Here is a 23,894-nt window from a genome sequence, read left to right on the forward strand (position 1 = left end):
TGATTGTTCCCCTGTACTCAGCACTGGTGAGGCTGCACCTCCAATACTGTGTTCATTTTTGGGCCCCTCACTACGAGAACGACATTGAGGTGCTGGAGCATGTCCAAAGAAGGGCAACGAAGCTGGTGAAGGGTCTAGAGCACAAGTCTTATGAGGAGCAGCTGAGGGCACTGGGGTTGTTTAGTCTGGAGAAAAGGAAGCTGAGGGGAGACCTTATCACTCTCTACAACTACCTCAAAGGAGGTTGTAGCGAGGTGGGTGCTGGTCTCTTCTCCCAAGTAACAAGCAGTAGGACAAGAGGAAATGGCCTCAAGCTGTGGCAGGGGAGGTTTAGACTGGATATTAGGAAAAATTTCTTCACTGAAAGGGTTGTCAAGCATTGAAACAGGGTGCCCAGGGAAATGGTTGAGTCCCCATCCCTGGAGGTATTTAAAAGATGTGTAGATGTGGTGCTTAGGGACATGGTTTAGTGGTGGATTTGGTAGTGTCAGGTTTATGGTTGGACTCGGTGATCTTAAAGGTCCTTTCCAACCTAAATGTTTGTATGATTCTATGATATTTGCCATCTCCTGAAGGCTGATCTCAACACTGGCAGTACAGACAAATAGGTTTTCATAGTTTTTCATTAAATATGTGGTAGTTAGAAAAAATAGAGAGATGTGACAGCACCAGCATTTTTCTCCTTTTTTTAATCTTCAGTAAATAGTTACTTCCAGGATAAATCAAAGGGTTGCTTTGTTGCAAAATCTTTAATTTCCAAATACTTCTGTGGTTTTGCAAGCTCCAATTTGCTTTGAAAAATTCCTGTAGAAGTCAGTGGCAGAAATTGACAACTTTTGACCTGATATTTTTCTCTTACTTCATTAGTGATGCCATTGCTTGCTTTGTTCATGAGCTTATTTTGTCTTGCTTACCTTTCTGTTTCCATCCTTTCTCTAACTCTTCTAGATACAAGCTGGCTGTGGAGGTAATTTTCTCCCACCTCCCTTCTGGGTTCTCATATCCTTTCCATCCTGTTTGGAGGGTGACGTAAAAGGGTGCCATTGTGGAGTGGCAGGGCATTCCGTTCTGGTTGGTGTTGTACCCTAAATGGATTCACTTGGCCTTCATAGCAGGGTAAATTGGCCTACACAAAAAGTTATGCTGATGTAGTTTTCAGTACCTGAGGGTGTAGTTCTAAACAACAAAAAAATCACTAGTTTTCAGCTTGCTCAGTCTCCTGAATAGATTTACTTTGTCAGCACCTTTGCAGCTATCAAACCTTAAGTCATACCTTCAGTAACTGAGAGTCACATCCTGTTTCAGGAAATCTTCCTTCCCTTTTCCTGTTTACCTCTATTATTAGGTTGTTTTTTGTCAATTTAGTTCAGAAATTTTTCCTTCAACTCTTTTTTTTTTTTTTTTTTTAAACTTTTCAAGGAAATATACCGGTATGAAAAGTTAATTCCTGCAGTGTTGTTTGAATCCATCCATCTTGTGATAGACCTGGCTGTAGCTTTGTCCTGGTTTCAGCTGGGATAGAGTTAATTGTCTTCCTAGTAGCTGGTACTGTGCTATGTTTTGAGTTCAGTATGCCAAGAATGTTGATAACACTGATGTTTTCAGTTGTTGCTAAGTAGGGTTTAATCTAGAGTCAAGGATTTTTCAGCTTCTCATACCCAGCCAGCGAGAAAGCTGGAGGGGCACAAGAAGTTGGCACAGGACACAGCCAGGGCAGCTGACCCAAACTGGCCAACGGGGATACCGTGTGACGCCACATCTAGGATAGGAACTGGGAGGTGGGGGCGGGGGGGAATCGCCGCTCGGGGACTAGCTGGGTGTCGATCGGCAGGTGGTGAGCAATTGCACTGCGCATCATTTGTACATTCCAATCCTTTTAATATTGCTGTTGTCATTTTATTAGTGTTATCCTTATCATTATTAGTTTCTTCTTTTCTGTTCTATTAAACCATTCTTATCTCAACTGACGAGTTTTACTTCTTTTCCCAATTTTCTCCCCCATCCCACTGGGTGGGGGGGAGTGAGCGAGCGGCTGCGTGGTGCTTAGTTGCTGGCTGGGGTTAAACCACGACAAGCTTTAATTAAGTTTTACATGCTTTCTGTTGTGCTGGTTTTCCATCTGTGTAGAAAACTAGTGATGAGCATCTTAAGGAGAAAGCAGATGTGGCTAATATTGGTTTAATTTTATGTCAGCTTTTGTTGCTTCCTGCTTTTGCTTTGTTTGCACTTTGAAAGCAATATAACTACCTCCACCTTATCTTCACTAGAGAAATTGTCATCAGTACACTGATTAATTGTGTGGGCTTTGTGCCTTCTGTTTGTAGACCAGCATTTTCAAAAGGGTACTGTCAGATAATGCAGGTCTGAAAGGTATGGGTGCAAAGCTTTATACAGGGAATATTTTTCTGATATTTTCTTTGTCATTAGAAGTGTCTGTTTCTATTTTACTATTTATCAGAAGCATTTTATGCAGCTAGCACTTTGATTAAAGCTAGTAGATAAGTGCCAATCTACACACAATGGCCATGTTGTAAAGCTTGTTAGCTTATGTCTGCACTGTAGAAGCTTAGGTGCACTTCCCAACTCACTGGTGTGAGTCTGCTTCTCAGCCAGCTTAGAATGAGATGCAGGGAAGGAAGCAGAACGTGGAAGACAGCCCTAGCACAGCCTGGACTATACCCTAATCTAGACGACTGAGAAAAGAAGACTGTGGAGAGCGCATGCTCCTCTCTTTAAACATAGCTCTAGGGTTAGTCTGTGTAAGGCAGAAAAGCCAGGCAGTCACCAAGGGCAGTAATAGTTTGTACAAAAATGTACTGCATCCAGACCTGTGCAGTGTTTGCAACAGCAACTGTAGGTGTGTTTCATCACCCATGTTGCAGGAGCCTACTACTGTGTGCTAGCTCATCAAGCACTCCTTGTTGCTTATTACCATGCATCCTATTCACCACTCTAAACTTGATTGTGTTTGCAATAAACTGCTGTGATTACATAAAAGGAAGATTCTTCATCTCAGCCGAGGACAGAACAGCAGCTATAAAAAGAAAGTTGAAAGCAGTTCAAACTTACATACATCATGCCTGGATATTTCATATTAATAAAGAATTTCAGCTCAATGCTGACGGGCCTGAGCTTTTATTGACTTCCCTAAGTATTATAGAGTTTTGGTACCTTATGTTCAAAATTAATGGAAAACATATTTTAAAAGCCTGTAAATACAAGTATTTATATTCAGAGCATCAGTGAAGGGGTTGCTGAATATTCTTTGCTTACTGGTAGACGTTCATCATCTTGGGAGACAGACATTTTTGAAAGGCCCTATCAGAAGGGAAAAACATATGCTGTTCTTGGCTGCATAATTGCCAGAAAAAGTGGTGACCCAAAGAGAAATCTGAAAACACTGTTTGTTTTCTTGGAATAATGAAAATACAGGAAGCAAGTGGGCTGAATTTTAAATAGGGCTAAAATAATTCTGGGAGAGTGCCTGGAATGTAATTCCTAGAAAAACAGGGCTTGGACCCCAGAGCTGATTCTTTGTAGTTATATTCACCTTAAGGTAATAGACTATCTCATCAGAGTTTATTTTAATGACTTGGAAGCATGAATTAGAGTAATTTTCTAGTTACAGTGTGTTTGTCTAAGCTTTCAGTTTATGCATTTATAAAAAATTACTGTTTTTATCTGTATTTCAGGAAGGAGAAGAAATACATAGATGAATGCTGGAAAAATGTCAATGTTGGGGACTTCATCCGGCTTTCACGTAATGAAATAATTCCTGCTGACATGGTGCTGTTGTATTCTAGTGACCTGGATGGGATCTGTTACATTGAAACAGCAGGCCTTGATGGAGAAACCAATCTAAAGCAGAGGCAGGTGGTGAGAGGATATTCAGAGCAGGTGATAATTGTGCATTTCTAGGGGTGTGAGAAAGTTGTCATGACAGATGGTCAACTGAAAAACAACCCAGCCCTCTAGATTGCCTAATTCTTGACAGCACAGCAATCCCCATCTGAAAACAAAACAGCTAGGTAACATAGTTCTAATTCATTGCTTGAGTTATTTTTGTGGAAATCTTTGCGTGTTCGCTTAACCCAAAGAAAGAGAGATCTATTTCAAGTAATATTAGCCAGTAAAAATAACTATCCAGGTAAATGTCAAGAAGCCATTTATGGTGCATATCATGTCATGGGTAAGAAATTGGAGTTTTTTAGAAGGGAATTCTGTGGTGTATAAAGACCTAGAGAGAGGAGCAGATATTATCTTCTCTCTTTCACTGTTTTTTTCATATTGCAAATGTATTTTTAGCTCCAATTCTAGTCCTTCAAGGATTTATAAAACCTTTGGAACTCTTAGAATTTTTCTGCTACAAGCCTACTGCGAAAAGCATTAACTGAGTCATCTCTCCCTTTCAAGACTGAGCATCACTGGGTCTCAGAGAGTTTACACGTACCAAGCAGTGGTGGGAAATAGGTGGATCTGTGCTTTTCAGCCATGGAAGTCTTGTGGTTAAGGCTTTATAAGTAATTCATAAAAGCCTTTTCAGATACTGAAGAGATGACTGCCATTGCTTTAATACCAGACAAATAAACTTTATTTAGTATTATACCTAGTAGACAAAATGCTGGAGGCTGGCACAAAGAAAATTATCTCAAAAGAACAAAGACTCCTGGCATTTCTGCAGCACACCTGAAACTGAGTTCTGCTGCTGAAACACCATGCTGACAACAACAGCAGGGAGACTCTGTGCTGTCCATAACAACAGACTGTTCAGTCCTCTGGAGATAAAATTACCTGACCTGCCTCTGAATTGTCAGCAGTGGTGAGGAAGTGAGGAGGAGTACCTTGTTGTGCATTAAGACTCCCCTGTTACTTAGCAAGTATGGTAATACCAAAGGCATGATGTGATATCCATGAACAAAGCTGTTTCTTATCCCCTTACAGTCACATGCATTCTTAAAACAATAAGGCAGAAAGGACTGACTGATCTTTCTGTATATACATATCATTATGCAAGGCAAAATTCAAATGGTTCTACAGGCTTACATCATACTGAGGTGGCCCTGATCTTATACCAGCTCCTGCTACCAAGATCTGATTTCAGTCTCACTCAAGAAAGAGACAGTTTTCTCTGTTTCTAGAAAACTTGCACCAAAATGCTGGGAAGAGTCGTACTGTCCAAAAAAGGTGACAATTCCTTCACCATTTAAGACTTACTTTAAAAAAAAAAGTAAGTCATTGTAGGATCTTCTTGTCAGGACTGCCTGGTTTCTGAATGTAGAGCCATGGTCAACTTCACAGACCTTTAGTGCCCTGCCAGCTGAGTTTGAGCCAGAGGCTTTGTCCTTATAAACTCAGGGTGAATAAGACTGGCAGTGCTGTGTAAGAGGCTGACTGCAAGACCTCTCCATTTCTTAAGCTCAGAAAAGTAGCAATAAACTACATCAAATTAAACAACATCTGAAGACAAGGACTAGAAAGACTTAACCTATCTGCAGGTGTGTTATGTCCTGCTTCTTTGCGACTGAGCAAGTAGAAACACAATGAAAAAGGTTATCAGTGGGGCACCTGTTCTTGCGCTTGGGATTCCTTTAAGAGAAGGCAAAGCAAAATTAAAGCATGAAACAGGAGCTGAAACTCTAGTAGTCTAATTTATTTTTTGGCAACTTAGAATAGCCTTTTTTTTTTTTATTCTTAAATGACAACAGGAAAGAAATTGGGAAAGTAACTCAAGGCTTCTTAGGTAACAGCGGGTAACAAGGCGCAGAACACAGTGTCTCCAACCATCTTGGCATTCATAGAGAAATACACAAAACAGCTGAGGACCTGCTCCCTGAGGATAATGAGCTATTTAGTGAACAAACTGATATACCTCTGCTGCTTTCAAGACACTCAAATGTTGCTTCCCTTTAAGACGGGATTAATCTCCTTTCCCACATCTCATGGTTAGCTGAACCAAGCGCAGGTTCACTGAAGTGGAGAAGCTAATATGCCAATAGCACTAAGTCACTGTGAGCAGTGAATGTTTCCTGTCACATTATAAGAGAGGCCACAGGACTGCACTCATCAGTTCTTTCTCAGCCTAGGTGGTCAATGACTGAATCCAGTCCTAGTTGCAGCATCCTCAAACCTAGTGGAGAGGAAAGTGCTGTCCTTTTCTTCCAGGCAGCCTAAGAAGCAAAGCTGATGAAAGGAGTTGCCAGCTCTCTTCTTTCACCTTGGCTATGGACCTACTCCATTTCCATGCTATATTATGAAACTACATAGTTTGTCTGGACCACAGTACAGCCAAAGCAGCAGGCATGGCCTTGGGAAGCTGCCTCTCTCCCCATTCCAGTGGGAGAGTGATGCAGGGACTATCACTCCCAGCTACCTTACTCAGTTCCCATCATTATTGTCCCCTGTCTTTAGGGACCTTTACACAAAATCCAAGTAACTTTAATTCTGCCATAGAAAATCTTCTCTTTTGTGCCAAGAAACATAGGAAAGCATCTCAAGAAATAAGGTGCAAAATCTTCTACTCTCAATATTTACTTTGTCAAAGTTAAGATTATAATGAAGAAATATAGACCATAAACTTATAGTTCAGGAAGATCTGACTGCCCATATCAATGTACCTGGTTTTGGACATAGTTTTTGTCACCTCTGTTTTATACTGGCAGAGTGTAGACATAACTTCTGTGCCCACTATAGGTTACACCCCAAGTTTCTGTGGTTGCTATTTCAAGGTATATTGCAAGAAGCTCCTACTAACACGTTCACTGCTATTACAAATTGTTTGACCAAGTCAAATGGTTTAGTTGTCCATAAAAAATAAGATGCTTTCACCAGAAATACGTATCTGGAGACAGTTTCCAGGCTGTAGAAGAAAAAAATCAACTGCTTTGGCTATTTTACTTCCTGTTGGAGGTAGTTCTTATTCTCTTTGTGCTCTTTTTTTGTGTAATCATTGTACAATGTGAAATGATTGAAAAGCATGAATCAATTATACTGTCTAACATTTTACAGAAATGTTGTACTTCCTGTACAAATAAACATGAGAAAGGTCAGTGGAGGGAGAGGTCTTTCAAAGTTAATTAAATTTACAAAGAGACTGAAGATATCTGTCTTTCTAAGGCTGTGTTCATATTGACTTGAGGTTAATACAGTGCAACAAATCAGTACAGCAAAACATAGCAAAAAAATTTTTTTAATCAAGTCAACAAAGTACGTGTTAATAATATTATGTCTTCTGTCTTCTGAGTTTCACATACTACTTACAGGATTGTGTTTTAACCTCACAGTTACTATTCTGCCAGTGTGAAGTCACCCAATTGTGGGAGTGCAGCCTTCCCAAGACCTGAAATTATGTGGAAGATGTATTCAATTACATCTACCTGCTTGCTTTGTTTTAGCACAGATAGCATACCATGGTCATGGTATCAGAAACAATGGCTGTTTGGAAGAAATTCTGCTTGCAGAAGATAGTGCCTTTTTTTTTCCCTATCATGGAAAAACCTGTGGGAAATCTGTGCTTTTCAGATGTTCTTATTGCATTTTTTTTCTTCTTCCTCACTATTCCACCCATTTTCTCCTCTTCAGTGTTCTCAAAATACCAGCAATTCAATGGATACTTGCCAGGGTTTGATATTTACTAGGAAGTTCTTCCATGCTGTGTAAGTCTGATTTACACTGGGTAGCAGATCCATCAACACCACCAGCAGCTTACAGTTTTGAAGCTAAATTGTTAGATAGTAATACCTGAACCTATGAATTGATGATGTTTTTAAGTTTTATCATGTTTTGTCTGAGTTCTCTGGTTTTTGTTTTTTGGTTTTTTTTTTCCTGTGGCTTTAGGTCTCTGAAATTGATCCAGAAAAATTTTCTAGTAGAATAGAGTGTGAAAGTCCTAACAATGACCTCAGTCGCTTCCAAGGCTTTGTGTAAGTAGGCTTGTTGGCACTTTAAACTGTTGTCATTTGCTTTGGTGCTCTTACTAATTTTCAGGAACTTGTAACGTTTGCTTTAAAAAATAATGACACTATGTATAGAAGTCAGTTTGCACCACTACATTTCCGGGTGCAGCCCAACAAATAGAGCTCCAGAGGGCTTTCTGAGCAGCTGACTGTGAACGGGGAAAGCCCACTAGTGCTTTTTATTTTGTATTGAATATTTTCAACATCTTAGTTCGGGCTGTTTTGCAATTGTGTATTCCGTATTTGAAATAGCTGTTTCAAATCTGCTCTTAATAACATGTGATATCTACAGTATTTGGTCTGGACCATGGCCTAATTGGACAAGCTGCATTGCTTCCCATTGGAAATGGGAAGGACTGGCTTCCTCTCCTACTTTGATTTGTTTTGTGTAACCATCAGTGACTTGATCAAACTCCTTTTGACCAACGTGCCTATCCGTGTCTTTTCTTCTTAGAGATTTATGATTTTCTGTAGACTGTGGGAAAACAGAATACGATTTCATGGGGTGACTGATTTTCAGTTTTTGAGAGTTACAATGTCTATATTCTTCCCTGTGGGCCCTGACACATTAGAAATATAAAAAGAAAAATAAATGTATATAAATCTTAGTCTCTGAGGAAACAGCTTAACAAAGAGTGGGCCTACCTGCGCTGAAAGTATGCCGCAGGAGTAATGATGCTCAGAGTATATTTAAAATGGGTTTCATATTTTGATCGAATTTTTTCTGATGTTGGCAATCCAAGTAGAAGCCATAGGCTTTCAGACTTCCAGTGTTTGTCTTGAGCTCTTTTCAATAGCGTTGCCTACTTCTCATATGCCAGCTGGCAAATGCTAGGCTTGTAAACACAAGAAAATTTTAATACAGTGCCTACATGCCTGGATTTTCAAAGGTGATCTGCATGCATGTTACGCCATTCTTTTGAAAAGTCCAATCGGAAATGTCAGAATGGCAGTCAGTGACTAGCAGCTTCTTTGGGAAATGTGCTCCCTAATGGTTTTGCAAAGCCTGACTGGTAATTGCTGGAGTCCTACAGCTGAAGTAAGTAATATGCTTTTTTTCCAGCGAGCATTCAAACAAGGATCGAGTGGGCCTCAGCAAGGAGAACTTACTACTCCGAGGATGCACAGTGAGAAACACAGAAGCTGTTGTAGGCATAGTGGTATATGCAGGTTAGTGAACCACCCTGGCTTTCACAGATTGCCTTGCAAACAGGATAAGAGTTATGTGCCCTAAGAAACAGTATCGTACAAAGGGGAATTAAGAGAGTAAAAGCTTGAATCCAGCAGGAGGCAGCTGTAGCTAGAAATGTTAAGAATGCATGTCTGAATTAAGTTTGTTTCTATTTTAACAGTGTAAAGAACCGATATCTGTCATTATTCAGGGGAGGCCAGCTCTGTTCCATGTGAACAGGTCCTTGTCCTCATCTGTTAGTTGTGATGGTAAACCCAGGTTTTGAAGTGGACATGGAGATGCGTAGCTTGCTTAGGAGGTTTTTTTGGTCCAAAACTGAAGCTAGTGCTGTTCTTCAGTGTTCTGTATCAAAGGGCAGAGGTTTTTAAACTAATCGATATGATGTATCCAGCCAGATAGTTGTAATGCAGGTGCAGGATTTTATAGAAAATACTAGAAATAATATAGAAAACAGCAAGGATAAGATTGTTTCTGCAAGAAGGAATATTATTGACAGTATAAAAGTTAATGTGTACATGACAGATTTTGGTTTAGCTTGTTCAGTTTTCTTTAGGACAGAATTCATATATTCTACGAGCAGTTAGTTTGCTCATATTTATAATCTCTGTTCAAATATTAGTTAACAGAAATGTCCCATTTCCCAGAGCTTTAGAAGTATAAAGCACTTGTGGTCCTGATGCCTGCTATTGGAGAATTTCAGCCTGTGTTGTGGTTACAGGTCATGAAACCAAAGCCATGCTGAATAACAGCGGCCCACATTACAAGCGCAGTAAATTGGAAAGAAAAGTGAACACTGATATTCTTTGGTGTGTTCTGCTTCTAATTTTGATGTGTTTAACTGGTGCAATAGGTAAGTGAGAATCAGCAGACTCCTGCTATTTTCCTCTCTCAGCCTACAATGCTTAGTGTTATAATTTGGGGCTGATCATTTAAGCAGCCTATCTTGGGAAATGTAATTCCCTAGCAGTTGGGGATGCTGCCAGGTGTTAGTTCATGTTGTCATGTTTAATCTGGAGTGTGGTCAAGAAGTATGTTCCTGATGCGAGTTCTTAGGTCTGGAAACCTGTTTCTCTGATTCATTTCTCTTTTCTCTCGCTAATTGCTCTGCAGAACTCCTACTTTCTCTTAGGATTTTTCAGGTAACATGAGATGCATGTACAGCATTGTGGGGAGAGGCCTAGTGTGACTAGAGTTGTAAGGACTTGACATTTTAGGAATTAATTAAGTAGTGGGCTTGAGTAAATCTAAACAGGCTAACTTTTATGACAAATCAAAAAGGTGTTTAAAACGTTTAAAAAAACTTCTTCAGACTACACTTAATAATGATGACATGGTGTTCACAGGTTAACTAAAACCTGGACAAGCAAGGATAATCAATTAATTGCTAGAGGTGTTTCGGGGGGGGGGGGAGTGTTTATCAAGTGTAGTTAGTATTCCTTTAGTTCTGAGATGTGCTGTATAGATGTGCTGTTGATAGAAATGCATGTAAGGTATTTATTCATGTGTGCATTGGTACTTAATTAATTTTAATGGGGTTCCTGTTGAGGAAAAACTCAAGAGATGGAATGGTAGTTTAAAAGCTTAGAAAGAACTGCAGTGTATAACAGCTAACACCATGACCCTGAACTGTGATACAGTTTACATACAACTGGCTCACTTTATCTTGTTCTTGTTTTCAAGGCCATGGAATTTGGTTAAGTAGGTATTCGGAAATACCTTTTTTTAACATCCCTGAGCCAGATGGGAAATCGATTCCTCCAACATTAGCAGGGTTCAATATGTTCTGGACGATGATCATTTTATTACAGGTAACTTTGGTCTGCTTTGAACGTGAGTCATATTCTGATCTCATTTATTTCCTTGAAGTAACTCTTTGAATTCAGTAGAGCTACTTCATGTTTGTAACTGGCCAAAGAGTTTGGTTTTATTTAATCCCCATGTTTTATTTTGGTAGGTCTTGATCCCAGTTTCCCTCTATGTTTCAATTGAAATTGTCAAATTGGGACAAATTTATTTAATACAGAATGACATTGATTTTTACCATGAGAGAACAGACTCAACAATTCAGTGTCGAGCACTGAATATTGCTGAAGACCTTGGCCAGATTCAGTATATCTTCTCTGACAAGACTGGAACCCTCACTGAAAATAAGATGGTTTTTCGGAGATGCAGCATTGCAGGACAGGAGTATTGCCATGAGGAAAATGGTAAGACGCTAAACCTGTGTTCACAATGGGTCATTTTTCTCAGAGAAGCTGAAATTTTTGATATGGGTCTGGTGGACTTGTGTGGCAATACACACTCACAGAAGGTATGAATTCAGACTGATCCTACTAATAGCCATGCATCCTTCCCAATTATTAGGATCCCTTCATATATAGTGTGTTAAGAGACTTGAAGGCTGTATCTTTGCAGCTAGTTAAGTTCCAACATATTTGATACCACAAACAAAGTATTCTTTACTTGCTCTGGAAGAAGTCATGCCAACTGTGTTTTGCTTCTGTCTTTGCAATATTCAGAACCCAGAACATTGGAAAATTGCTCATCTAGTCTTTTCTCTCTCTCTTTTTATTTTCTTTTCTTTTTTTCTCCCAACTAGAGTGCAAATGCTTACCTAGCATTTTAGGGTTCAAACAACTTTTTGACTGCCATAGCAGTGTACCACCTTTATGTAGTGTATCTTAAGGCTCTGATTTGACATACTTTTGCCCTTGAGGATACAGTAACCCAAATAAGATACATGCTGAAGTCAGAGCTTTAACAATAATGTTAAGGTACAAGTCAAGCAGGTGTGTATACATGTCTCTGTTAAGGCTGCAAAGATAAGTATCTCCATCAAAAATAATGACTGTTGTATCTTATATCTTACACATCTGTTTATTTTTAGACCAAAAGTCAACAAGCAGTGGTACTGAATAGTTGCTGCTTCATTGTGTAATAGTGTAACATCTTTCAGTATAGGTTTCATGAGAGCCTACTTGAAGCTTTCTGGGAGCCAAGAGAAGATACAAATCCAGACAAAAGAGAAAACTGGGCAGAGTGTCATGAAGTCTTTGATTCAATTAGCTATTTTATTCATTAGATAAAACCACAAAGTTTTTATTACCTTTACTGTATGTAAGTACTAGTGGCTGCAGAAATTTGCTATTTTACTGGTGGGCAATGCAAGTTTTCCATATGACATCAAAGGTGAGGTGCTGACAAGTGGACACGTGAAGCACAGCTGTGTATTAAATCCTCCTTTGTGGTTTTGGTGGTTTTGCTGCCAGATAGAACCGCTCACAACTGCGACCAAAAGGCACACCCTGCTGGCCACAGCAATGAATCAGTTCAGTCCTCCTTTTATTGTGTCACAGGAGCAGATGGTTACAAACTGTTTTTACTGTAATTTCTGCACATATTTTGAAAATTTTATGGTGCAGGTGCGCAGATGCTTCTTTGGCTTTGCATAATTATACTGGGAAGGATGACAACAGCAAAGTGAGAAGAAATATTTTTAAATTTCAAACTTGGTGAATGGCCAATTTAAATAAAAAGTAGAATATATTTTCAGAGCATTTCCTAAAGGAAGGAAAAGTATTTCAGAAGAGATAAACCAAGGAGTGGTGCAAATGATGTAGCTATGGCTGACCCAGGTCTCATTGTGCCAGGGAAAGTATGTCTACCAGTGCTTCTGCTAGTAGTTCACTTAGAGTTATCTTCCAAAACTATTAGTGTGTTAATTATGTTTATAATTACTTCGTGCTGTGCCCTGTCTTTTACCTGGAGGGTAAGCATGTGCTTCGTCCTAACAAATCTAGAAATTATGTGAGCCCTGAAAATCAGTTTGAAAAATGTTGGAGGTCCTGTGTTTTAGTCCTTTTACATTTGTTCAGTTGCATAGAGCTGCTATTTGCAAGGCTCCTGCTACATATAGTAAGAGTTGCAGTGCAAGATAGTAGTCTTTTTGCATACAAAAGCCTGTACCTATATTTCTGTATTTATATGTGTATTGCCCAGGCTAAAGGGATGCACAGGAGGGAAGCACACAACAGCAATGACTGTGATTCAGTATAATCCTCCATATACGTGCCCCCATGCAGTGTTCTGTCTAAAGTAACGTGTGCCTCTTGGACCTTGGGCAGCAGAGCAGTGCGGTGTTGTAAGAGGTGCCACATACGTTACTTCAGACAGAGTATGCGGTCTTCTCAACAGCCTGGAAGCATAGCAGAACGGGCATGTGTTGTCCAAACCTGCCTCTACAAACATGTACTAAGTCACTGTTGCTGCTTTCTGGTAAAAGCTTCATATCCCCACCCATCAATACCCACATGTGGGTATTATATTTGGCAGTTGTGGAGAGCTACAGTTTGTTACGATCCCACCTATCTTTTTTTTAAAAGAACTATTTTAATAAATACATGTTGACATCAGGGAGATAGCCTGCCAAGGAAGGTGTAAGCTCTGGTCACCCTGCTTTCCTTGGGCTCACCAGAATGGCAGGATGAGGAGCAGGAGGCTTTCATTTATGTTCCAGAAAGAGAAGGCAACAGGAAATAAGGAGAACTTAACACGCTAGCAAATCCAGTAGCTCATTTCCTGAACATAGCTAAGCTCCTGTGCTTTGGCTAGGAGAAAGAGGACTCAAAAGTGACATCATAAACCTATTTCCATCCCTTTTTGAGCACCAGAGCTGGGGACTCTGAACTGTGGATAGGTTTCCTGTTCACATAAAACAGAATAATATCGCATTTTTCACTTCTTTCCTATACAGTAGCTGCCACTTTAAATAAGAAAAAAATAGGGAATCAGTGATGTAGCAGGAGATGTCTGTATGTTAATATTTTTTTTCCTAGGATGCCATTGTTTGTATTCACACTTTAATGAAATAAATAGGCAATGCACAGCTCAGAACAGTTTTTCCATGCTGTCTGTGGATGCAGACGTTGAACTGCTAGTGTATGCTCATTGCTCACTATTTTCACAGCAACAGGTAAAAAGTGAAAGCTGAATAGTGTACAGTGATCCAGTGCTGTCTGGGTTGAGATTGCACCCTCTGCATGTGGTCACTGTCCCAGAACACCAGTGCAAATACTTGGCTATGTTCTTAATGAGCGCATGAATAGCATAGGTGTGTTTCCATTTGTTCTCCTCCATACAGAGGTTCTTTACAGCACTGATCTTCCTAGCTAGATTTGCGGGGCACAGAATTGCATTTATATCCTTGGTGCAAAGGTGTTAGACATGTCAGTACAAAGTTTTATAATTGAAACCTGCTTTTCAGTTAAATACTCAGAAAATGTGTATGTGTGTGTGAGGGGGTGTCAAATACAGAAATAAGAAACACAGTTTCAATGAGTTCCTGCGAGAAGCTGTACATGTCAAACCACTGGCATACAGTCCTGATCCATCATAAAATAATTAGGCTAGAAAACTTATCAGGAGGTGATGTGGTCCTCTTTCTCTGGCCTAAGGCAGAGTTGTTGCTGTCATTCTTTATGAATATATTTTTCTTTCTTCAGGACCTCCAGTGATGTCCAATTCACTGCTTTCTCAGGCATTCTGTTCTAGTACGTCACATCTCTGACAAAGTTTTGCTGATACCTAGCCTGAGTCTGTCTTGCCACAATATGGGACCATTGTGTCTTCTGTTACCCACAGTGTGCATATAAAACTCTATGCAAGTGCCCTTCATGTACTTCAAAACTATTATTTGGCTCCTATCAATGTGCCCTTCTGGAGGCTAACTCCAGCTTATTTTACTGTTTCCATGCGGCTCATGTTGTCTAGAACCCTGACCATTCTTGCTCCCTCTTCTGGATTCACTCCAGTTGAGTGTTGCTCTTCAAGTGCAGTGTCCCAAACAGGAAGTCAGTGTGATGGCTTGTTATGGGTTTTATTTTTCATAAATGGTGGGTTATTCTTAACTATATACTAAACTCCTTACTTCAGAATTTTGTTTCCTGAACTTCCAGGCAGTGTTTAAACAAATCTGGTTTTTCTCATGGAACAGTAATGTTGTTTCCCTTTCCACAGCAAAGAGGTTGGAATCCTATCAAGAGATGGATTCAGAGGATGAGGATTCAGCTGATCATCAGTGTGGCTCTTTGACCTATAGGTCAAAATGGCGGGGGCACAACTGCAGAGCTGTGAATAAACCTTTGAACAGAAGGTCTTTGAATCAGTTGTCTGGTAGTTACCCTGCATTAGTAAGGGAAGATGGAGCAGGTGATGTTCCCCACTCAGGACACGTTGCTTTCAGCAGCCCCATTGTAAGTAAAAGCTGTTGGTTTTGATGCTAAATTTCTGAAGTAACTCATGAAGGAATATCTTTTTAGCCCCATTTGGTCAGAGTGCTTGTCATTTAAGAAACCCTTTCTGTCTTCCATCAAAACCAGAGCTTCCCATGATTGCTTGGCTGCATCCCATTTGCAGCTGACATTGCAGATGTTCATTGGGTCACAAAGGTGTATGCTTTGGTTCTTGCTGCTGTAAGTCCATGATCACTCCAGCTAAAAGGACCAGCTTCATCTTAATAACAGTTTGTTCTTTTGTTGTGAGAGGTTTCTAGCATTTTCTTTTCTTTTTAGTAGGAAATATCTACATGACCAATATTTATTGGAGGTTACAAGAGGTAAAAACTATGCTTCTGTACCTGAAGGTGTCTAAATAGCATTCATCATATTTAATCTCTGTTGAAGTGTCTATGAACTAAGGCTCTACTGTTTACCCATCTGGGCATGAAGTTTGCCATTTTCAGTGGGCTAGCACAAGGCAGTGAAGACACCAGAGTGTTCCTCTATTTCCTAGTGTAACCAACTCAGCATCTGACAGGAAGGAAGTTGCATGAGCTTCTAGACTTCATTCATCTGTAACTGATTTAACCTCCAGAGACTGAGATTAAGCTTATATCCTAATGGACAGTTTTGTTCATTTCATCAATAGGAAACAGATGTTGTACCAGACGCACAACTGCTGGAGAAGTTCACTCAAATTTCTTCTCGTTCCTGTCAACAATCAGAAGAAGCTAGCAGCAAGTTATCTTTGGAGACAACATACATCACTGACTTTTTTCTTGCTCTGGCAATCTGTAATACTGTTGTAGTTTCAGTCCCAAATCAGCCACGTCAGAAGGTAAGAAGGCCTTATTTTTTGGCTATTTGGCCATATTCATAAATAAATGAGCTCCCTTTGGTTTGATTGCTAACGGAAAAAACAAATAAATGACATTTAAAAAATGATCCTTTTCTCCTCTATTGGTTTGTCCTGTTAGAAAGAAGGGAGTTACTGTAAAGCTACAGAGCGCAATGAGTTAGTGTGTAATATAATGCTGGTAATGTTTTTCTGATGCAGAAAAACTTGGCTTCAATTTTTTTGCTTCTGTGTATAGACTTGTTCATAACTTTTACAAGACAAATTTTGCGATTAAATTGCAATTGTGATTTTTTTCTATATTCTAGTTACCTTTTTCCAGGTATGTGCATGGCTTCCTTTAAGAGTGCCCTAACACTCAGGTTACCTTTGCAAATAGGTTATTGTTGGCTGAAAGATAAGAATAATCTCAGAAGACTTCCAGATTGGAACTGAGAATGCTCTTACCTGTTCCCTGATTATTCAAATAGAGTTTCAGCAAGAGTATGGAAGACCAAGTTTCATACATGTAATAATCTGAAGAAAAAATGCTTTGCAGTATGACATAAAGTGGTCTCACCTAGAATGTACAGTGCATTTGCTAGACTGTCCTGGTTTAATGGTCTGGAATGTGTTTAAGTCTTCCTCAGACCACATGTTGTTTTCAGAGCACTCAAACTAACATTTATTTAAACATACTACTATTTTTTTCAATATTTTTTTTTCAGTATGGGATTTTCATAACCCCATTTTTTTACCAATTTTGACTGTGTTGCAGGATAATTTCCAAGTTCAGCTTTGATTTCCTTCCCTCCATCCCCTGGTGATTTCCATTTTTTGACTTTGTCTTTTGAAAAAAATGTTTGTGTCGTGCAGGACTAGATTTTGGTGTCCATCTAGGCAGTGAACCTAAAACCATGGCTGAAGACATTCCCAAAAGGTATCCTGTGGAGTATAAAGTACCGCCTATGTATAAATAAGCCTAGTATTTTAGTCTGCTTCAGGCATTCCCAGAAAGCATAGTAGGCAGCCTACAGGTCCATGTGTGGATGGGGCAGCTGTGTTCATAGTTACTAATCAGCCATTCCTTAAAGGTGATGTAGAAAAATACACAGTCAAGATTCTCCTTTTTTTGAGAATAATATTTCTGGATGATTTGCTAGCAGGGGAGGAGATCTCCAGGTCACTAGTAGGTAGATTGGGAGGGTCAATGTGGCATGAGGTCTCTGAGTTCACAATTGGGGAATGGCATGAAAGAGCTCAAGGCAATGGAAGGTTTGTGTTGCCTTAGGGAGGGGCGATGAAAGGATGTTCCTAATCTCTATTTCCATGGTGCTGAATGGAGACACATTACAACTTGTGTGCAGTATCGGTAGAACTGAAGCCAGAGTTTGTGCTTACTTTATGCTTTTCAGTGGCAAAGGAGAACATGCTTCCTGGTGATAACTCATTCTTAACTCTTCACCAGTAATGAGAAATGAATGTCAGCCTTGCATGCCTTGTTCCTTGTTTGTAAGCTATTAGCTGCCTAACTGTTCTGAATAACAGTAAGCCAATTATTTTGTAACATTTGTCAGATGGGAACTGTCTTTTGTTTTAAATTTGGGCATTAAAAAAGTATTGATAAGGTACTGTATGTTTGATAGTACTTGCAGCTAGTTACTGTGAGGGGTATGGAGTTGGTTTACTCTTCACAAGTATCTTGCTAATACAAAACAAAAATTAAAGTGTTTATTTGCATTTGCCACAACTTTTAAAAGTCATGTCACACTGTTCCATGACTAAAACAGTTCTAAAGAGAAGTATTACATGGACAGGGAACTTTTGCTAGGACTCAAGAAAAAAAGGAGAGTTTACGATCTTTGGAAGAAAGGGCAGGCAACTCAAGAAGAGTACAGAGATCTTGTTAGGTCATGCAGAAAGGAAATTAGAAAGGGAAAAGCTCAGCTAGAACTCAATCTGGCCACTATTGTAAGAGACAACAAAAAATGTTTTTACAAATACACTAAGAATAAAAAGAGAGCCAAGGAGAATATCTGTCCTTTATTGGATACAGAGGGGAACATTGCCACCAGAGATGAGGAAAAGGCTGAGGTACTTAACGCCTTCTTTGCCTCAGTCTTTAATGGTGAGATCAGTTATCCTCAGGGTACTCTGCCGCCTGAGCTGGAAGGCAAGGTTGGAGAGCAGAATATACCCCCCTTAATCCAGGAGGAAATAGTTAGTGACCTACTATGCCGTCTGGAGACTCACAAGTCTATGGGACCAGATGGGATCCATCCAAAGGTACTGAGGGAGCTGGCGGAGGAGCTTGCCAAGCCACTCTTCATCATTTATCAGCAATTCTGGTCAACAGGGGAGGTCCCAGACAACTGGAGGCTTGCCAATGTGACGCCCATTTACAAGAAGGGTCAGAGGGAGGATCTGGGAAACTACAGGCCTGTCAGCCTGACCTCGGTACTGGGGAAGATTATGGAGCAATTCGTCTTGAGTGCACTCACATGGCATGTGCAGGACAACCAGGGGATCAGGCCCAGCCAGCATGGGTTCATGAAAGGCAGGTCCTGCTTGACCAGCCTGATCTCCTTCTATGACCAGGTGACCAGCTTAGTGGATGAGGGAAAGGCTGTGGATGTTGTCTGCCTTGACTTCAGCAAGGCCTCTGACACTGTCTCTCATGGCATACTCCTTGAGAAGCTGGCGGCTCATGGCTTAGACAAGTGTACTCTTCACTAGGAAAAAAACTGGCTGGATGGATGAGCCCAGAGGGTTGTGGTGAATGGAGTTAAATCCAGTTGGCAGCAGGTCACAAGTGGTGTTCCCCAGGGCTCAGTATTGGGGCCAGTTCTGTTTAATATCTTTATCAGTGATCTGGATGAGGGGATCAAGTGCACCCTCAGTAAGTTTGCAAGTGACACCAAGTTGGGCAGGAGTGTTGATCTGCTCGAGGGTAGGAAGGCTCTACAGAGGGATCTGGACAGGCTGGATTGATGGGCCAAGGCCAATCGTACGAGGTTCAACAAGGCCAAGTGCTGGGTCCTGCACTTCGGTCACAACAACCCCATGCAGCGCTACAGGCTTGGGGAAGAGTGGCTGGAAAGCTGCCCGGCAGAGAAAGACCTGGGGGGGTGCTGGCTGACAACTGGCTGAATATGAGCCAGCGGTGTGCCCAGGTGGCCAAGAAGGCCAACGGCATCCTGGCCTGTATCAGAAATAGTGTGGCCAGCAGGAGCAGGGAGGTGATTGTTCCCCTGTACTCAGCACTGGTGAGGCTGCACCTCCAATACTGTGTTCAGTTTTGGGCCCCTCACTACAGGAAAGACGTTGAGGTGCTGGAGCGTGTCCAAAGAAGGGCAACCAAGTTGGTGAGGGGCCTGGAGCACAAGTCTTATGAGGAGCGGCTGAGGGCACTGGGGTTGTTTAGTCTGGAGAAAAGGAGGCTGAGGGGAGACCTTATCACCCTCTACAACCGTCTGAAAGGAGGTTGTAGTGAGGTGGGTGCTCGTCTCTTCTGTCAGGTGGCTGGAGATAGGATGAGAGGAAATGGCCTCAAGCTGTGGCAGGGGAGGTTTAGACTGGATATTAGGAAAAATTTCTTCACTGAAAGGGTTGTCGGGCATTGGAACAGGCTGCCCAGGGAAGTGGTGAGCTCACCATCCCTGGAGGCATTCAAAAAGTGCGTAGACAAGGCATGTCAGGACATGGTTTAGTGGGCATGGTTGATGGTTGGACTCAGTGGTCTTAAAGGTCTTTTCCAACCTAAATGTTTCTGTGATTCTATGGAGTCATGAATCAAACTTGGAATGCATACAGTTTTCAGATCTGAAGTATTTTTACAATTCTTTTGGTTTGAATAATGAAGCTCTTACAGAAGCTGTTTAGTGTACTCATATGGTTATGTTTAACTGAGCTGGCCATCTTTTATACAAGCAATCAAACTTATGGTAAATTTTAAAATACTACATTTGTTAAGAAGCATACATAGTTTGTAAGCTGTCCTTCTTTAATAAAATATGAAGAATTTTACATAAATGCTTTCTCTAACTGTTCTGTTCCAGATGAGACACTCTTCACTGGGTAGGATGCCTATTAAATCGCTTGAGGAAATCAGGCAGATGTTCCAGAGATTGTCAGTCCGGAGACTAAGTTCCTCCCCGCTTCCAAGTGTAAAAGAGTCATCATCTGAAAGCCCCAATAGTTTTGTGAGCAAACTGTCTATTTTCAGAATGAAACTGGCTTCACCTGCCTTGGATGGAGCTGCTCAAAGGGCTGCTGAGCATCACAATACTGACAGCCCAGAAGAGTCCCAGGTGCCTCAAGAACTAGATATGGTGAATGTAGCTGCTGGCTGTGAACGCAATAGTGCTGCGTCATCTATTGAATTGTCTCCCTTACCTAAACTATGTTATGAAGCTGAGAGTCCAGATGAAGCTGCCTTGGTTCATGCTGCTAGGGCTTATAAATGTATTTTACAGTCTAGGACTCCAGATCAAGTAACTGTGGACTTTGCAGGTCTGGGATCTTTAACATTTCAGCTTTTGCACATCCTGCCTTTTGATTCAGTGCGGAAAAGGATGTCAGTGGTGGTTCGGCATCCAGTCTCCAACAAAGTGCTGGTGTACACAAAAGGTGCAGACTCAGTCATGATGGATTTGTTGAGAACTGCATCTGAAGGTATGTATAGAACTTCTAATTCTTTGCTCACCTTTGTCATTCTTCAGAACAGTTGAACAGATGGCTTGATTCATGAGAAGAGACAAGTAACCAAGCAGAACTATTATATGTGAATAGTTCCTTATAGGGAACCCAGAAAGATAGTATTGCTTGTCACCTAGATATGGTTGTGCTGGTGTGGAAACTGAGAAGAGGGAAGCAGCTGTTATTCAAAGGATTTAGTGGTGTCTAAGCAGACCCTTTGGAGCCAACTGAAGTATTTCCAGTTATAAAGTAAGGTCATGTACTTGAATAGTTGGCTTCTGCTACACGTGAGAGATGTTTATTAAAATGAGATACTTTCTAGTCTTTACCTGTGTTAGTGTTTCCGACCTGTTGGAGAGAGGTATCGCTGGCAGATGTCACCTATCAATGCTTTTTGAGATTTTTTTCCCTTCAACTACTGACTATTTCTGTGTTTCTAGGTGTAATAATAATATCTGTAAAGTTGTGGGGTGCTTCCTGCTGGGCCCAGTTGTTCGGGGGTAAATGTATTTTGAATCTGCCACAGGAGGGCTGCACCATGTTGTTTAAGCACTAACTGTTCATACGCAGTAGCGAACAGTCATTGATTTTTCACTGAAGGCAGTAAAGAGAAAGTATTATCTATGTATGTTAGAAATAAATACCTAAATATATTTAAGTTCAGAAGATGTTCCAAGGGGATTTTTTTAATGGTTTGGAGTAACATAAGGGAATTATTTTTAAAGGCTTGCTTTCTGCAAAAGGGAGTTTGGTTTGTATGTTCCATGGCTGGCTGGTCTCAGTGAGGAAGAGGGATATTTCCAGTTCCAAGGGTGGATTTTAACTCACCCAACATTAGCCATCTAAAGTCTAGACAAAAAGCCTCTGTAGGCCATGGGGCAGAAACAGTACCTCCAAAATCTGTTGTCTTAGTAGGGGGGTGATTTTCTGTCTGGAGGTGCCTCTCCTTACTTTGATTCTCAAGTTAAACTTGGATCCTAACTTCTACGTGTCCAAAGTTAGGTGGGTTGAATGCCTGTCCAACTAGTCCATCCCTTAATAGTTATTTTTAAATAAGCTTTTCTGCAACTGCCCTTTTAGCTCCCTCCCACTAGACCAGTGAAAGTAAAGCTGCTTGGGTGTCTGTGGCCCAGTTCATTTTAGAAAATCAATTTATTTTAGGAAAACAATTTGATGTACTAGTGGCATCCAAAGATGTATCAGTACCAGATGTGTTCCCCCTCACTGCTTGTGCAGACTGGCGCAGTGCATGCTCACTATAGGTATAGCCACAGTACATTGTGCAAACATGAAGATACGTTCATAGTCAAAATAAAACCTGTTAACGTTTTGGTATTTTTAAAACGTATTTAGACCTTCAAAATTTTCTGCTACAGTTAGCCTAAGAGTGCATATTTAATTTGCTTTCTTTGCTTTTTGTGTGATAGTAGGTACTAATAATTCAGAAATGGAACAAAAGATTAAAGAGAGAACTCAGAAGCATTTGGATGAGTATGCCAGAAGAGGACTGCGCACTCTGTGTATTGCTAAGAAGGTATTCCTTTTAATATCTATTTTTAAGAATGTTTACAGTCTGTGACCAACCTGGGTGGTATCACCAGTGGAGTAGACATCACGGCTTCTGAACAGATGCTTCCATTGCCACATTTTGTTTATCCTTATGTTCTTTCAGGAGGGATTTGTAAGTTGACCCAAATAAATTCTTGACTTCCATTAGATTGCCATAGTTGCTGTCAGTTCAGGATGCCAAGCAGCTTAATAGCCTAATTCTAAAACAGGGGTTGTCAAATAGCCTGATTTTTCTTCAAGAGTCCTGAGCAGGTCTGCTTGTGTGAAACTTACCCTGGTTGGAATTACAGACACAGAAAACAAATTAAGTCAGACCTGTTTTATTGGGTTTCACAAACAGTTTGCAGTGTTACAAGCTCTGGATGCAAAACTTAAGTGATGTTTTGAGATTCCATTTTAAATTCAAAGCTGCTCAGAAGTAAAATTCCATAGGGATTGAAACAGGCAAGAAACCTCTTTACAAAGGCTTATGGAAAGTGAAAGTACATGCTGTGTAGCTGTACAGTCATCAAGCTGTATACAGCTGTGCAGTGATACTGTGTCTGTGTCAATGCTGCAATTAAAGAGTGGTAGGGAGAGTATACTATGCTTACTGGCCTGCCTACCTTCCATCTAAATGGAAATCTGTCAGGCAGCTCCAGGAACCTGCAGGGTGCGGGTGAGTAATCTGGCTTGTGAAGCCTGGCAAAGTAATCTAACACTATGAACATCGTACTAATTCCATGGACATGTTGGGGCATGTAAGTTAATGCACTGCCAGGGACTGTGCTTCCAGGTTCAGTGTGTGGACAGCAGAAGTAACTGTGAGGGCACTTTTGAGGCACCTTTGAAAACACAGGACCAGATACATGCTGTATGTCTTCTCTCCCTCTGTAGGTGATGAGTGATGCAGAATATGCAGAGTGGTTAAATCATCATTTTTTAGCGGAAACCAGTATTGACAATAGGGAGGCACTACTGCTTGAATCTGCCGTCAGGCTTGAGACCGAACTAACTTTGCTCGGTAGGTAGAAAATGCTGTAACTCCCAGGAAACTGCTTATGATGTTCATAATTGGAATTTACCTGCAGAGAGCTGTGCTAAACTCAGTTTGTGTAACACACAGCTTCCTACAGACCTAGAATTTATTGTGACTCCTGAATTTTCATAAATCTTGCTGGTAAGTTTGTACTAGTTGTAAAGCACACTGAAGACAGCTAGTGCTCTTCTGTTGTTTGTAAAGTTTTACTGATTTTTTTCTTTTTTAATTGGGTTTCTTTTTTTGTGCTCACTAGAGTTTTTAAGTGTTATCATAACAAGCATGTGAAATGATAATAAAAAAAATCACAAGCCTGCCTGGACAAACATTCACAGAGATCCCACTTCTGGGCATG

At 40.6% G+C, this 23,894-nt stretch overlaps 1 protein-coding gene across 10 annotated transcripts in view; it reads left to right on the forward strand.

Annotated features, from left to right (window-relative positions):
* ATP10D (ATPase phospholipid transporting 10D (putative)) overlaps positions 1–23,894 on the forward strand; it is a 59,297-nt gene that overhangs the window by 17,673 nt on the left and 17,730 nt on the right. For 7 of the 10 annotated variants that reach the window (XR_005932158.1, XM_030011844.2, XM_041122832.1 and 4 more), the window contains 11 exons: positions 3,693–3,897; positions 7,834–7,919; positions 9,016–9,122; positions 9,863–9,994; positions 10,825–10,952; positions 11,099–11,351; positions 15,160–15,395; positions 16,069–16,257; positions 20,313–20,928; positions 22,380–22,486; positions 23,398–23,524. Coding sequence is in view for 9 of the 10 variants with exons in the window: in XM_030011844.2 (XP_029867704.1) it covers positions 3,693–3,897; positions 7,834–7,919; positions 9,016–9,122; positions 9,863–9,994; positions 10,825–10,952; positions 11,099–11,351; positions 15,160–15,395; positions 16,069–16,257; positions 20,313–20,928; positions 22,380–22,486; positions 23,398–23,524 (2,186 nt within the window). In the remaining variant the exon portion in view is untranslated. The remainder of the gene's footprint in view (positions 1–3,692; positions 3,898–7,833; positions 7,920–9,015; positions 9,123–9,862; positions 9,995–10,824; positions 10,953–11,098; positions 11,352–15,159; positions 15,396–16,068; positions 16,258–20,312; positions 20,929–22,379; positions 22,487–23,397; positions 23,525–23,894) is intronic. The other 3 variants (XM_041122837.1, XM_041122838.1, XM_030011908.2) reach the window with 3 other exon arrangements.

Source organism: Aquila chrysaetos, chromosome 1 (genome assembly GCF_900496995.4).
Source record: "Aquila chrysaetos chrysaetos chromosome 1, bAquChr1.4, whole genome shotgun sequence".
NCBI classification, from domain to species: domain Eukaryota; kingdom Metazoa; phylum Chordata; class Aves; order Accipitriformes; family Accipitridae; genus Aquila; species Aquila chrysaetos.